General features: G+C 33.3%; 1 protein-coding gene and 1 pseudogene across 1 annotated transcript; one reads left to right on the plus strand and one right to left on the minus strand.

Annotated features, from left to right (window-relative positions):
* The first annotated feature begins 1521 nt into the window (after positions 1 to 1521).
* On the plus strand, positions 1522 to 2049 carry LOC143572139 (glutaredoxin-C9 pseudogene; annotated as a pseudogene).
* Positions 2050 to 12265: 10216 nt separating this feature from the next.
* On the minus strand, positions 12266 to 12739 carry LOC143572145 (uncharacterized). The gene has a single exon (XM_077057378.1). The coding sequence runs from the start codon at positions 12737 to 12739 to the stop codon at positions 12266 to 12268; it is 474 nt and encodes a 157-aa protein (XP_076913493.1).
* Positions 12740 to 17107: the final 4368 nt, after the last annotated feature.

Consider the following 17107-nt stretch of genomic DNA (forward strand, 5'->3'; position numbering starts at 1 on the left):
AAATTGAAACTCATGGCACGTAAGCAATTTGGCTAGTTGCAGACTAGTTATATGTCGACGGAATATGGAAAAATGATCAAAATGGGCCATTTAACCAATCACATTCCTTAACTAGTCATCCTGTTCAAGAAATACTCAAAATGGCCATTCCAGAAACAATCAGACCAACCGTTTAAATATGTTATTCAACAATTTATGGAACTAACAATATCTTGACACATGTCCTCTAAACAACAACATTTGTTATCCTACTGGTCTAATTTATCGGTCGACTTATCTATCCCGTCAGCCGACTAATATTATTTGGTCGAACCTTTGTTTCAAATATTAATCATTTTACAAAAGACCTGACTGAACAGATCATATCAATAGGCTGCCAAAATAGATCAACAGGATGGCATATGTTGTTGTTTCGAGTACACATGTCAAGATCTTGTTGATTCAATAAACCGTCGGATGGAAAATTTAAACGGTCAGTCATACCGTTCTTGGAATGACGAACCACATTCTCTTAACTAGTCATGCCGTTAAGAGACTGGTTAAGGAATGTGGCTGGTCAATGAAGCCATTTTAGTCATTTTCCCTTGAAATATAAATAGTCTTTCAATAAAAATTGAAAATCACCCTATCGAAATTTATAATTCTAAAGTATTATTAAACTAGGTGACAAACCCGTCGCGTTGCGGTAGGGTAGCGACACGAAGTCAACCGTTATCAGTTAGGTTCGTAAATGTCACGACAATAAACCCAAAATAGTAAACGCATTCTTCAAATTAACTTATAAACACGTAAAATAGTTATAAACGATGTTTATTCGACTGGTAAAACCCCATGTTGGTAAAACCTGACGGCTGTTGGTTTCCCACGTTAGAGTGGTGAGTCGGTAAAACCCGGATGTAGGTAAAAACCCGAGCGTTGTCGTTCCAGGTCGTTGTGGCGGTGAGTCGACGCGAATTTGGTTGGTTTCAATTACGTTCATTATGGTTCAGAACTAAAACAAAAATGATTGTAAAACTCGGTTGTTGGTAAACCCGAGCTTTGTCATCCCGGGCGTTGCGTGAGTTGGTAAATTCCGAGTGTTGTAATTCATGCGAATTTGGTCGGTTTCAATTACGTTCATTACTGTACCAGAACTAAAACAAAAGTGTCGTTAAAAACGGTCGTTGTTATAACCAGAGCTTTCTCGTCCTCGGCGTTACGGCGGTGACTCGGTAAGACCCGAGTTTTGTCGGTCCCGAATGCCGAAACGACACGACTAACTATATATTATTAGATTAAAACGAAAAAAATCAATATAAATAACTTGACCGAATCAGAGAATGTCGTGTGGATCAATCGTGATCCAACGTCACCAAGTTTCTTCTTTGTTATATATAAAAATATAAAATAATAAATAAAAATAATAATTGGTTGGGATAATTTAAAGTGAAGGTGGTATGATGTCACGTTTACATCAGCTGAAACATGTTGCACCGCGTAACCGCCCTTGACGTCTGACCCTTTCAAGTCACTGGAAACACACCCACATCTTTTCTTTTCTTCTATAAATAAATAATCCCTCAAACCATAATAAACAAACACACCCACACATTTACACACACTCTTTCTAAAATCTAAATATGCAACAAGCAATTCCGTACAAAACCTGGTCACTTCCCCTAAACCACCACGCCATCAACCTAAACCCTAAACAACTTAACGGACCCACAAACAACACGGTTCGAGACGCCGTGTCCGAAAACTCAGTCATCGTGTTAGCTCGTCACGGATGCTGCATGACCCACGTGGTGAAACGGTTGTTAAACGGTCACGGAGTGAATCCGGGCGTGTTTGAGTTTGAGGAAGATGAGGAGAAAGATGTGGTGAAGGAGCTGAAGATGATCGAAGCACGAAACGATGGATTAAAGTTTCCGGCGGTGTTTATTGGTGGACGGATGTTTGGTGGGTTGGATGAGGTCATGGCGACGCATATTAACGGTGAATTGGTTCCGGTGCTTAAACAAGCCGGTGCGTTATGGCTTTGATGTGGTTTTAATTATTATTATTATTATTTTTTGTCATAACGAATTTTTATATAATTTACTGTAAAACGATTACAATAAAGTGGTAGGCAAATGGGCAACAAGCTGCGCCGCAACCCCCTTTTGAATAGTAAAACCAATCCTGCTAAAAACGAAGCTTTGGGACCTAGAAGCTGAAGAGGTTCCGTGTACGACGCGCTGAACCCTACTCAAAAATTTCACAGCCTCTGGAGCCAGAAAACCAAATGTATCAAAGGCAAATGGTAGAAAGACATGTTGATTATCTAAACAAGCTATCTCGTGTTTAACAACTTTGCCCGATTCAACCTTCAACGCAGCCTGACCCATAACAAACCCACGGTCCCTGAGCCCAACAAGAGGAGACACTCCTGTAAGATCCACACAGGCGTGTTTCCCCCCTGCCCACCCGAACACAAGAATATCAGCTGGTCGTAAAGTAGACCTCCCTTCAAGAGGATCCGTGAAAAAGTTAACAGGGGCCTAATTTCTGTTTTCTTAGAGACTTGAATTCAGTTTAGTTAGGATTATTATTTTTTTTGGTACTTAATTTAGTAAATGTTGATTAAGTTCATATGATTTTAATATATTCAATGATTGCATAAAGTATTAAAGTACCAATTTGTTGAATAATTTTAAAATAAAGTTGAACACGTTAGTTATTCATGAAATGATAAAATAAAATGTGTTTAAATATGAGTGGAAAGAAAACTTTATTAGATATTAAAGTTGAAGACTTAATAAATAAAGGGTGATGCAATTGGTACATCGTTGCTAGCGAAACCATGCATGATGTCAACCAACATGGGTTTGTAAGGTCTTTGTCCTCATTTGTCTTTGTTACAACAGTCATGTCGCCTAACCAATACGCACGGCATGTATAATGTCATCCAAACCCTGTTACCATGTCAATCATGCAACACGTATGAGTTAATATTAATTGTTTGTATTCATGTCTCGAATGTGTTCCAGAAGAGGTTTTCTTATTATGTATGTAAACCAATTATTTTACATAATACAATATTTCGTTAATTATTAGATACAATAAAATATTCTATCAAATATTTGATACGACAAAAAGACTCCACTTAATTCTCATACATAAACATCAAGTTTTAATAGTATTCATAAGTACTCCTCTCAACACTCATGAAGTTACATGATATTAACGGGAGTCTTAATTGGCAAGGGGTTTGCATATCGTTCACTTTTTAACCAATCATTACCAAAGTTGTTTGACTTGCTTCCCGCTATGGAGGGGTCCACTAGAGTTCTCATATCATCAAGCGCTTACATTGTACATGTGACTGCTAACCATTATGTCATAGTGCATTTAAAAGGATCGTATACGATGTCTTCCAATATTACATCATTGTGGATCCACTATCAACATCAGTGTGCAACTGGTGGTAAATCTTATATTGTCACGGCTACAAGTATTGTAGATTATGAAGATTTAGATATTATAGAATTGTATTTCATTAAAACTTAGCCAAATAATTGTAATTAAAATTTGTTTACACTTGTTCAAAAAATAACTAATAAAAGTTATAGATTTGTTGAAAAAAAAAACTATCATTATTATCTTCTTTTTTTCTTCTTTCTTCTTTACTCTGTATAGCTGACACCTAGCTTTTAAGCGTCTCGGTTGTTGATTAGTATTGATTAATGATCCAAATTACTTCTTACGCTTCTCACGTTATAAAAAGAAACTTTGTATGTGTGATGATTTGGCCGTTAAAGTGTTGTTGAGCCTCCGACCTTGTGTCCCTATAGCTTCTGACTAGTTATTTTTCATATTATTCTCGTCTTATTGTTGGCCTGATGTAACATCCCCATTAACTCGACGCTGGAAAAGAAAAGTCCCCCCCCCCCCCCAACCAGGTGGTTAGTCAGGTAAGTTTAATTTGGTTTTTTGAAAAGTGAGCCTATAATTATATACGGATGAACTTCATTTAGGTTTTGTTAGAAATGAAGGTTCTAAATGTACATAAAATATTTGACGTGTATTTTGGTTCCATTTGACTTTGGTCCATCTAGAAGTATAGGACTTACAAATTGTCATCTAATTTTCATTTAGTTAAATTTGACTTTTGGTCCAGAAATAACATACGGAGTATAAATTTTAAAAATCAGGTAGGTTGGTTTCATTTGACTTTGGCCATATATAGTGCGTTGACTTTATGGCGGAATTGCACAATTTAATAACTGAAACAGCTTGCAAACCAGTGATCAACGACATTTGCCAAATTCTTTTTTTGAATGAATTTTAATAATCCAAACTATGACACTATTACCTATTTGACCAATAATTATCAATAACAATCCCACTAACTGATGACTAACTACGTTTATTTTTAAATAGTTCCCATAGACATAGTTAACACATATCATGAATTTGATAGAAAAAGAGACTACGTACCCGCAAGGAGCAAGAAGCCCGTTACAAAAGAAAGAAAACAACAACCAGAAACTAAAACGAGTTATAAGTTATTACACACTATAAAAGAAAATTAACAAAGCTAAATATGCACAACTCCTAGTGTCTATTAATGTTTTAACTTTAAATACTTTTTGTTTAAGGCACATTATTGGTTTCCTACATGGATGAAATACTAATAGAAAATACGGTATACACACTCATAAAGCTTAGAAAATCGTCCGAAATACTTAACCTATTGTGTCATCATCGTCTATTTCGAATCCTGGGGCTCACTTTGAATCCCATTATAACACAAGCATTATGGTTCAAATCTGACCCTAAAACAAAACTGGTGAAGGTTGAATTGTTGATTGTATACTTACCAATCAAATAAATCTATTTAAGTTCATAAGGTTTTTGTGTTTGACTGTTAATTATGTTGTTTTATACTTTCTAGATTTTGGACTAATTAGTAATTAACTTTACATAATGTTTCCATATTTCCTTAAAATAAGTATAACTAATGTAGATTTTCGTCAAGAAGAAGAGATATTTCTTTGAAACTTAACTTTGGTATAACAATCTAAACTAAAAGCATGCATGAACCTTCACCCAACACTATTAGCTACCAGTAAAAGTGACAATATATAAAAAGATACAAAATGTATTATTAGCATATGTATTTGTTGGTGATCTAGTTAGATACATATACACCTGTTAATGATTATTAATGAGAAACTGAAACAATTGAACAACAATAATGAATGTTTAAAAAAATTATAAAAGTCTTACTCTTCTGATAAAGAAAAATATTAATGCTTGGGTGTTATGTCCATCTTTGATTTTATCCTAATTTACTCTCATAATCTTCTAATCTCTCATCTCAGTAATATATTTATCTATTTATGGGTCATAGGTCAAAACCATTTTGACAATTGGGTTATAATATAGTCAATTTTCTCTCATAATTTTCTAATCTCTCTTCTCATCCTTCTAGATATCCATGGTTCATGTGTCAAAACCATTTTGACAAGTAGGTTATAAAATAGACAATTTTCCCTCATAATCTACTAATCTCTCATCTCATTCATCATACTTATCCATGGGTAATGGGTTAAAACCATTTTAGCAATTGGGTTATAAAATAGTCAACAAATTAAAAGTAAAATATTGATTGAAGATTAAACAAGTAGAAATATTAAATTTAGTTTTGTTAGAAAATCTGAGCCCCCCCCCCCCCCCCCAAAATCCCAACGTCGTTTATGAACATATTTATACATATTGAGTCTGGCCCTACGTTTTTGTCCAAATTCCGCCACTGATTTAAAATTAACAAAATCCATGAAAAATGCAACCTTATTTGATATCACTGGTCTAAGAAAAGTATGTGAGATGTGTTAAGGAATTGATACAAGAATTGGCAGATTCTTTTATGAATAAACTAATTAGCTAAATATGCGTAAACCAGATAGAAAAGCCCAAACTTCATATGGGCATAATTTGGGCTAATGATGGAATTACTTGACCCACCAGTAGCCCGATTTCACCAGATAAGACTTTTCGTGCTAGATTCATCGCATTCAAAACTTTCCAGAAATAAGATGTTGCGTTTACTTTCTATCGTTCGTAATTTAGGCTGTAGTTTATCATTTTCGTGTCATTTCCATTTATTGTTTGTAATTTCAAATTTTTGCATAGCTGCCAAAATTAGAAATCCTTATATATTGGGGCTTAATGTAATGTTTTATGCATTCGTGTAATTTATCAATGAACAATTATCTTATCCTCGAGAATATGTTCTCTCTGTTCTTTTATTTGCTTCTGCGTCGCGTCACATGCAACCTTGACACTGCAATGCATGTAGGAAGTCTAGAAAACACATGTAAAAAGTTGAAACACCTAAAATATACAATATCGGTATTTAGACATGTATTTTAATGAGTTTGTTGATAAAAAATCTAGTTATGGACAAATATTGTATCAGGTGATACCCGTCTAATTATCCAAAAGGCCAAAACCAACTTCATACTATTTTACCCTCGTCGCAAATTGAACATATGAATATATAATGTAGTTTTATATATTAGTGTTTGAAGTTTTATAACATAAGTATAGAACTGATAGAAATGGTAGTTGAGTATTATAATATGTGTTTGTTGGTGATCCAGTTACATATACATGTTAATGACTATTAATCAGAAAATGAAATAATTGATGAACAATAACAATTGTAAAAAAAAATTATTACCACCCTTCAAACGAAAAGTTTTAATAATTTTAAGTTACTTTTATATGTAATATCAGTCAACGATACTCTATTTTATAGTCAACGTGCCGGTGGCGTGAACAGGTTGTGTTCGTTGGTTGGTGGGTCAAAACCAATACAAACACGAACGTATTAGTTATGAGAACACAAAGACTTCCATAAGACCATATACAATATCAACCTAAATCCGAGGGTTCTTTATTTCTAATTTAAATTAAAACTAGACATAATTACAGAAATTGTCCTTTATGTTTACCCCAAATTTCACTGGTGGTCCTTTATCTTTCAAATTGATGTTTATTATTCTTTACGTTTTAAAAAATAACACCTTTTGTCCTTTAGGCCTAACCCAGTAAAAAAATCTAGTTAAGTCAGGTTATGTGACTTGCACGTGAGGGTACATTGGTAATTTCACCAACTTATTTAAAGAAACGTTTTTATAATTAAAAACAATTTAATTTATATATATATTTATAATATATATATATTAATTTATGTTAAAACATGTAGTTCTACGTCTTCCCCAACTACAAAAATACCACCACTGCCACAAACCTCCATCTCCGGCGAGCCCACCACCATCGTCTTCTTCGACGACAGAAATCACCACCGCTACCCATTGGAAAACCACCAACACCACAGTTGGTTCACCCCATCTATAAAATCGTCGTTCAACAGTCCCATGTGCGAATCATCCACCTGCGAATCCTCCTGCTCATCCACTAAAACTTAGGTTTCCATGTCGACGTCGTTTCGGGATACAAAGAAGCTCGCTTTACTTACCTCGGTGTGTTACATTTCCACACGATTTACACTAAGATAGTTTTGACAATCGATATTGGAGGCTAATCGATCGGATTCGTCGTCGGATTTCAAGGTGACTTCAAATTGGGGGTTTCGTTAAAACTAGGGCACATAACTAAAATTGGGGGTTTCGTTAAATTATGATTTGAGGACACAGTCTGCGTTTAATGTTACTGCTGTGATTTTACTTGAGGAAATATTTGGGTTGCTTGGTGCCGAAGAGGAAGGATTTCCAGCAAGAGGTTTAGGGTTTTCAGGGATTTGAAGATGGGGTTGTTCGACAATTTTGTAGATGGGAGTAAGCTAATTATTGTGGCGAGCTAGATGTGGTGGTGACTTTCGGTTGCAGTGGTGGTGGCTCACCGGAGAAGAAGGTGGTGGTGGCTGCCGGAGATGAACGTGCGGTGGCGGTGGAGGCACAAGAACAACGGGTGTGGGGAGGTGGGGTTTGGATAAATAATATTTATATATAATTTAATTAAATTGTTTTTATTGGGGGGAAATCATAACCGGACTTAAAATGACGGAAATACCCCCACGTGAGAAGCACATGACCTGACTTAACGAGATTTTTTAACTGGGTTAGGCCTAAAGGATAAAAAGTGTTACTTTTTAAAACGTAGAGGATAATAAACATCAATTTGAAAGATAAAGGACCACCAATGAAATTTGGGGTAAACATAAAGGACAATTTCTGTAATTCTGTCTTAAAACTAAATTGGGTATCCTTTTGTTTTCTTGGGTTTAGCTTTGTTTGATTACAATTAGTTGGATATTTGACATTTTAAGTCATCTTTGGGTTAGTATAAGTTCGGGTTAGGTAATGCGAATCGCAAAAGGTAATGTTTAAGGAAATAGAGATGGTTTTCAAACTACGAATAAGATATAAACAAAATGGCAAAACTCGTCCTTGATGTTTGCATCAATTTTCAATGGTCGTCCTTTACAAAGATGAATGCCATAAAACATCATTTATGTTTAAAATCCCTATCACGTTATGTCCTTTGGCTATAACCCAGTTAATTTTTGTCGTTAAGTCTAGTCATGTGCGTGAGCCACGTGAGAGTACTTTTGTAATTTTGCATATATGTTTAATAATTAAAAATGATCTCCCTACTCTCTTAAAATATTCAAAACCACCAGTCCACCACCACTTTTACTCCATATTTCTCTACAAAACCGAACCATCGCCACACCTGCAACCACAACCACAACCACCTACACAGTGGTTCCCCCTAACCCGATTCGAAACACCACTTGATTCTCTTTCTCTACAAAATCGAACCTCCGACCGACACACCTCCCCTCCCCTTGATTCTTTTTATGTCATCCACCACTTCCGCTACGGAATCACATTTAGGGTTTATGTTGGAATCGAGCTATGTTGTGCAGATCTGAAACAAAGTGCATCTAAACATTACATCATGGTTGGTGTTGTGGCGGTTTAGTGTGGGTGAACGGAAAAAGCAGATCCGCTGTAACCGTTGCCGCAATTACACCTGTAACTCCCCTAGGGTTCACACGATTTACTTCTCCACTATTTCCTCTCTATTTTGTGATGTGATTTTGAAATTGGTGGTTGGATTGAGGTTTACAACTGCTAGATAGGGTGGTTTATGTTGAAAAGTATGAAGATGTGGTGGTGGGTTTTATGGTGAAGCTTGGTAGTAGAGTCTCTCTGAAATGGTGGCGGCGGTGGAGTAACCGGAGATGGTGGTGTAGTCATCGGAGATGATGGTGGTTGTGTGGTCGTGGTGGTGGTATGGTTTTAAAATAAAGAGAAGAGATGTAAAGAGAGAAAGATGAGAGAGGGGAAGAGAGGCGAATGATTTTAATTATATGATTTAAAATATATCTATTTCTTTATTTTTAATTATTAAACAAATATGCAAAATTACGAGAATACCCTCATGTGGTTTGCACATGACTGGACTTAACGATAAAAATTAACCCGGTTAGAGCTAAAAGACATAACGTGATATGGATTTTAAACATAAAGGATGTTTTCTGGCATTCATCTTTGTAGAGGAAGAGCATTGAAAATTGATGCAAACCCTAACGTCCTGTTCTTGAGTTTTTTTAAATGAAAGAAAGGAAATGAAAACTAAGGATAGTTAAAAAATATGTGTTCTTGAGTTTTTTTTAGAATGGAAAGAAAATGAGTAGGAGGAGTTAGGAAGGATTAAATTAATGTATTTTTCCAATAAGTTATCCTCCCAAAAATAGGATGATTACTAAGGATAACTATTTTTTAACATAGTTATCATTTCCTTTCCTCTAATTTCCTTCCAACTCAAGAACATATCTGACTAAAAAAAATTTCATTCCCTTCCCTTCCATTTTTTATCCTTCCATCTCCTTTCCTTTTCTTTCCTTGGTTAAAAAACTCAAGAACAAGGCAACAAATGAAGGACCCGCAACAAATGAATTAATTTAATAAATGTACAAATAACTATAGTACTTATTATTGTTCTACAATTTTGAAATAAAGTATAGTAATAATCAGTGTTGTAAAAGTCGGATTGCCGATTCCAAGGTCCTCAAACATCAACCTTGCCGCATTTTCCCAACTCGGCCACCATTACTCGCCAAGGTCTAACTCAGTCAAAAGTCGGAGTACTCAGGATTACTCGGCCTCCATGGTCAGCTCGGCCACAATTTTTTTATTTTTTTTATTTTTTTATTTAGTAAAAAAATCAAAATAACAACAAAACATGAATTTTTTGAATTATCTTTTTTTTTCAAATGAATTAAGCTTATTTTGGCGTGAATTATGCTTATCTTAACATATATATAATATATAATAATTATATTATGTTATATTTATTATGTCCGAGTACAAGCCGAGTGCTTCCCGAGTACTTTGAATACTTCCTATAAGGGGTCGGCCGCCTAGGGACCGCCTAACGAGTTTTACAACATTGGTAATAATTATTATATAACTCTTGTATCTAATAAATGTAAAAATAACTACAGTACTTATTAGTATTCTACAATTTTGAAATAAAACGTAGGACTATGATAATTATATAACTCTTGTATCTGGAAACTAGATTCTAATAATCCAAATTATAACCCTATAAGGTTATAAGGCTAATGTGTATACATCACTCTCTTTCATTCTCCTCATTCGTCACATCAGCGTCACGTCAGTTTCCCCCCATCATTCTCCGTCACCATTCAACACCATTCAACCAAAGAAATACACCACTCTCCCTCATTCTCTACCATTCTCCATTTTCTATATTTCATTTTTATTTAATACAATTTTTGTATTTAAACTATATATTTAAAATTATAATAGTTAATAAAATAAATTAAAATTCATAAATTTCAAAAGTGAAAACGATTACATTAATTATAAAAATACAAACCATAAACTAAAAAGCTACCTCCGGGGTAAAGTTGAGATCTATTTTGAGTTAAAATGTGTTTGAAATTAGTTGGAATATGGAAGAGCAGAACAGTAAAAAATATGTTGAAATAGGTTGAAATGGTTTGAAATTGGTTGAAATAGGTTAATGTAATTAGTATATATATAATAAAAACAATTTTATTTCTTTAAAGTGCCGTTGCCCAACAATACAATGGGGCCCACCACGAATGCCTGCTGACATGACTGAGCGCCATATGTGGCCTCAGGTCACGCGCGACCGGTAAAGAAGGGGGGGGGGATGTTCCAAGTGAGACTGGTGAAGGGTGAATGCCATATGGTTGTCACCTAGGACCATTGGGGGCTGCCCACTGGTGTATATCCCTTAGCCTAATAATTCATATTTGCACTTTAAATGTTGATCATCTTAACTTTCACGTGTGTTTTTAAGAACAATCTTTGTAACATAATCACCATAGAATTAAACTTGACTTTCATTTGATTTCTCTCACAATGATTAATATTACAACACTAGATTGTTTTTGACAACAAAATGAATGTTGAGATTATCATTGATCAAAATATAAGTATGAATTGTTGTTATTGGGCAATAGGTCATATTTTGAGTTATTAAAATCCATTTTTCCTATTTATTTCTTGAACGTTTGAAAATGTTTTAAATTTATAAAATTTAACTAAATACACATTTATCCTTAAAATTTCTTCACGCTATAAAAATCTTCAACATCCATTTTCCCATATATTTCCATAATCAACAAAGTGCATGAAAAAGAACGTATTAACAATATGTATGTATTTTAGGACATGTAATGAAACGGTAATGTCTACCGGTTTTGATGGTTTAAACAAGAAAAACAAGTAGTTCTTTTGGTGGAAAATTGTAAGGCATCTTATGTAGATCTATAAAATTGTTGTGTGTACACTTGGATTAATTCTAATTATATAAAATGTTAATTTGAGGAATTGGGTCTAGTCAACTACACAATAGATCAAAACACTATACGTTTATAAAACTGTACAGATTAAAAGGGTCCAAATAGGCTGACACCACTCGCGACCATTGTTTTTGTGACTCTTATTTTTCAAGAATCAGAAAATAGTTTTAACCGTTGGTTATGCCCGGCCAGCAGTCACTTTTTAAGGCTTGATGCATCCTAAACCGAATAAATTATTTTTGTTAATTAATTTCCAATCTTTTAAAATCACACAAATATGCATTAATTACTACTAATAAATACGTTACATCTCAAATTAAACTGGGAAAAAAACAAGAAATGGACAATGGCAGAAATTACTAATAATAATCTACTAAACTAATTATGCTCTCATCTATGACCAAATCAAACCGAGGGTAGAATCGTACTTTCACCCTTTGAGCAACCTCTACGATTGGTCACCACATAGAACACACCCATGGCTAAAAGAACAACGAATATAAAACCAAATATTACACCCGCAATGGCTCCAGCTCCAACTCTATCCTCACTCTTGTCACTCCTTGGTCTACTTTCCTCGGCTAGACTTGACTGCACCGTTGCCGCCATAGGCAACGGTGCACAACTGGACTCGTCACACGAGCCATGAATGCTTGGCGGGTTTGATTTAGGATGGAAGAAGTTGTAAGCAGATGGCGAGAATGCCATTGGGTTTTCGTAAACGAGCCCATGAGGTGCTCTTTCTTGAGCTTTTGTAGTAGTGAGGGAAATGATAGCTAGAAAACTAAGGAAACAAGTAGAGAATTCATTGTATTGTTGTAGGTTGCTTTGTGCTTTAGTGTGACTCAAATGCTTCAAGAGTAGTGCATATACATACATGCATGATGTACATACATATAAGAAGGGGGGGGGGTAGATCATTTCTTGTGTATTGGTGGTTGCTTATGCCTCAATTTTTGTGATAGCATTAAACTCATGAAAAGGGAGCAAAATCATTGGGGCTTTTTTGATATGCATTTATTTGTGTATGCTAATAGCTAATACTTTTATACCAATCAATTGTAGTGTCTTTCTCTGTTGATAGGGGAGGATTAAGCTAACTATGATCGTGAAAATCTGAAATGACACGAACTAAAAAGAAATTTGCGACGCACTCGTTGAATTTTGCGTATACAGGTCCGCTATGAGTAGAATGTGTGCACACTTTTAGTTAAAATATGCTAGATTTGAGGCGCCCTCATTGATTCATCGGGTTAACCTCTTTATTTTTGTAGATATATTTAACTAGGTTATGTACCTGTGTTTTACACGGGTTGGACAACTTAAATTTTGAAAGTGATAACTTTTGATAAATAAAGTTGAATAATACATTAAGTAAGTGCAAAGTTAAATTATAACTACTATTCACAAACTTAAATATAAATCATAAATCTTTAAATACTTCTTTCGATACAAAATTAGATAATACACTAAAAATATGGTAGCAACTAAAGTAAAATAGTATTATGAGAAAATAAACGGTACAATCGATACGAACCAACCATCAATAGAAGAAAACATTCGATTAGTTGAAGAATGTACAGCAATGGAGAATCGATAACGTTTTGATCGACAAAATTTGGAATGAAAGAAAGATATTACGGTTACAGGTGAAAATAAGGTGGGTCGGGTTCAATTAAAGATCCACGTGTTTTTAACAATGAACCTGTTAAATAATGAAAATGTTCAATTTATAAAAATGTTTAATAAATAAACCTAACGTTTTAAAAAAATATAAATACGTTTTGTAAAAGCAATTAGAGAAATCATTAAACAAAAAATATATAAAAAGAACTTTAAAATGTATGTATAATTAATAGGAGAGAGAGACTGGAAAAAATAATAAGAATGCATAAGAGAATGACATGTGGCATGAGAAGAGTTTTATTTATTATATAGTATAGATTAAAGCGAGACTTACACATGTTCCCTTCTAAACTGAAACTGAATAAGTTTTTTATGCTAAATTTAAAAGGATGAAAGAGAGAACGGGTGAAACAATAAAACTAGTTTAAACTTTTTTCTTTAGAATTTAATACTTAGAGAACTAATGTTTTAAAAGTACTTTTTTCGCCTCTTTGGCCCGTCAACATGTGAACGAGACCTGTTTAACACAATAAACTCCTAGGAAAACTAAACTTTGCGAGTAGTGAGAAAGAAATTCAATTATTAATTTAAGTATTTTAATTAGTATTATTTTAAATAGTTGATCACTTGAAAATTTTAATACTGCAACCATTTTATATGATTATTTTATTAGTATTTTCTTTAACTTTTTAGATAATTTTCATAATTGAGTGATTAATGTTTGGGCAATTCGTGTGAATCTGAAAGTAATGAATAGTTGTATTATTGAGATCATCATAATTTATTAATCTAAATTATGGATTCATAGTAAGGGAAAATGATAAGCATTATGGGCTTTGCTTTGCTTAGCTTAAAGGGCCAGCAAAGGTGACGAAATAAATATAAATAGTATTTAAAAGTATATGTATTCATGGCATACGTGTGTGTGTAATTATAGTGTGATACCCTCTTTTGGCTTTGTATTGGCCTTCCACCATTATTACAAGCGGGAACAACATGATCGACCTCAAATTAATGCACTCTTCCTTTAGTCCGCTTTTAACCATTATAACTAAATTTTATTATTTTATTTTCTTTTGTTTTATAAGACTGATTATTTATCTCATATGTCTAACGTTTATAATCGTGTTATATTTCACTCTAAAACATTTGGTGGTAAGAGGGAATAAGTCATAAGCTTATATAATTATAAACAATGGTTTCCGTTGTTTTCCGTTGTGAGGGCATTCATAAACAGTTGAAACTGGTCTAAGCGTCAAAACCGAACTAAATCGACTTGTTTGTTATCCAAACGGTTCTGTTCATGATTTGGTTTTCACAATTTGGCGGTTTAATGATCAAGTTTGTTTTTAAAACTTTGAATTGGTCGTTTAACCTTTATTGTTTGTAGTTTGTTTTTATATATTTTCTTACGTGTATATAATGCCATCATGAGCATCTTCATCGTTTTACATATTTTGACACACTAGTGATTATTCGGTTCAAAATGTAAATCGTATAAATTAACATTTAAACTAATTAATATGATTGACCCATCAAACCTGCTTAGATTGGTTTATTGCTTGTTGGGATCACAGTTCGGTTTGACACACACTCTTACTAAAAACCAGTTGAAATAAATCGCGGTTACCTCTTGAATCCTGAAAATGTTTACCACATTATTATCTACTCATAATTACTGGATGAGCGTTAAAATATACTAAGAATTACAAATTTGTTTTCACTCATATTTGAAAATTATTAAATAAATCTTAAATAGTATACACAAATATGGAACTATGATGGGTCATTTTAACATTCACAAGAACATGAGTAAGTCACAAGATTTGTGCGCCACGCCACCATTCCCTTTAAATATGGTTTCACTTTCGACATGATAAAGACAAAGTCAAATGTAGGAGGTGGAGTGGCTGCATAGGCAATCAATTTAAGGAAATTCTACACTGAAATAAAGGGGGATATTTTTATTTATTTATTTGTTCAAATACCATTTATATTATTATAGTTAAAAAAAATAGACTAATCTACTACTTTATAATGAGATTGTCAAAAATTCTTTTAACCTCCTTTTTTTCCCGAAACTCTTGATAACTCATTGCTTTATTTTCAATTTATATTGTATTTTATTTTACTGTGGATCAATTTTCATTTTATAAAATATAGAAATGATAACATAACAATTAAAATTAACTTCTTTTTGAATCTTAATTCTTAAATCAAACATATAGTCTCTCCTCTCAATCCAAGGATGACAGTTTGGATGGCACTAAGAAAGAAAAAATGGAAAATCCCAACTATTTTTTGGTTAAACTTAACATTTTAATACACTCCTGGTTACTCTAAACCTAGTTATTTTTATTTTATTTTTTTTTACCTTTTTTGAGTTGCATTATATACTAGTAACAATTCTCAATATGGTTAAATGTGGTTAATAAGAAGAGTGCATTGAGGCTCAAGGGTGTTAAAAATGCCTTACATGTTTTGGTGTGGCGGGCGTTTTCATTTGATGTGGACGAGGGAGTTTTACTGATGCTCTTAGAGTGGCATTTTTAGTGAATATTTTTGTTTAGTGAGAGTCAAGTTAATGAAGAACAAAGTGTTGAAGAATTGGATGAAGAAGATTCTTATTACATTGTGGATGAAGTGTTGGTAGATATGCAACGTTTTTTATTTAAATGTTGATTACATAAGTTATTGTTAGATCTCGTAAATGTTACAAACTAAAACTACATATCCAAAACTTGTTAGTTTTCAAACTTCAACCCTTGTTATTTTATACAACTCACATGGACCATTTGTAACTAGCTCTTTATATTGTTAAAATGGTAAGTACACGTGAATTTAAATAATGTTTTATCGACTAAGAAAATGTATAAATGAGACACATTATAATCAAATATGTTGTATCATTTATCATATATTTAGCTAAAAGCGGCAAAAGAAGTCATCATTTTTAAAATATTGGGTTTTACAATTCAAAATGGCTAACGGCGCAGCTTATTGACCGTTTGTCCTCTGTCTTGATGTAAACACTACTTTTTTTAATGAAAATACACGGATTTTTAATTGAAACAAATTAAACGTTATTTTGGTTACTAAAAGTTAACAAAACGTAAGTACAAGGTTGTTGCCCAATATCGAAGACATAAAATTTTATTTTTACATGCAAAATACCGACAACTTTAGTTTAATCTACTCATACTTTACTAAACATTCATTTCTAAAAAACTTGTCCCTCATTCTATTCTTTGGATGAGAAAACTCCAAATTTATAACCTTATGACATACAAGTACATAAGTATATAACTTCAAACAACTACATAATAACAAAAGTGGGGTACAAGGATCATGTAATCAAATAATCAATAGAATCGATTCATTGAGTAAACAAAGGAAAAAATATATATTCTTTTGAAAATTAAATAAAAAACACTAAGAGCCTGTTTGTTTCAAGGATTTGTAAGGAATTCTAAGGAATGAGATTTTAAATCCCATGAATTGATATGTTCGTTTCATTAAATGAAAGAATGAGAATGGAAACTAAATCTCATCAAATCCCACATTTCATGAGATTTTAAAATCCCACATATTTGAAAGGATTGTTAAGGATTTTCTTATTAA

This window comes from Bidens hawaiensis, unplaced genomic scaffold (genome assembly GCF_021521415.1).
Source record: "Bidens hawaiensis isolate Kalapana, Puna unplaced genomic scaffold, B.hawaiensis_p1.1 tig00025754_1, whole genome shotgun sequence".
NCBI lineage: Eukaryota > Viridiplantae > Streptophyta > Magnoliopsida > Asterales > Asteraceae > Bidens > Bidens hawaiensis.

Coding starts and splice junctions, on each gene's coding strand:
- LOC143572145 (XM_077057378.1), bottom strand. CDS start 12,739: ATGTATGTATATGCACTACTCTTGAAGCATTTGAGTCACACTAAAGCA.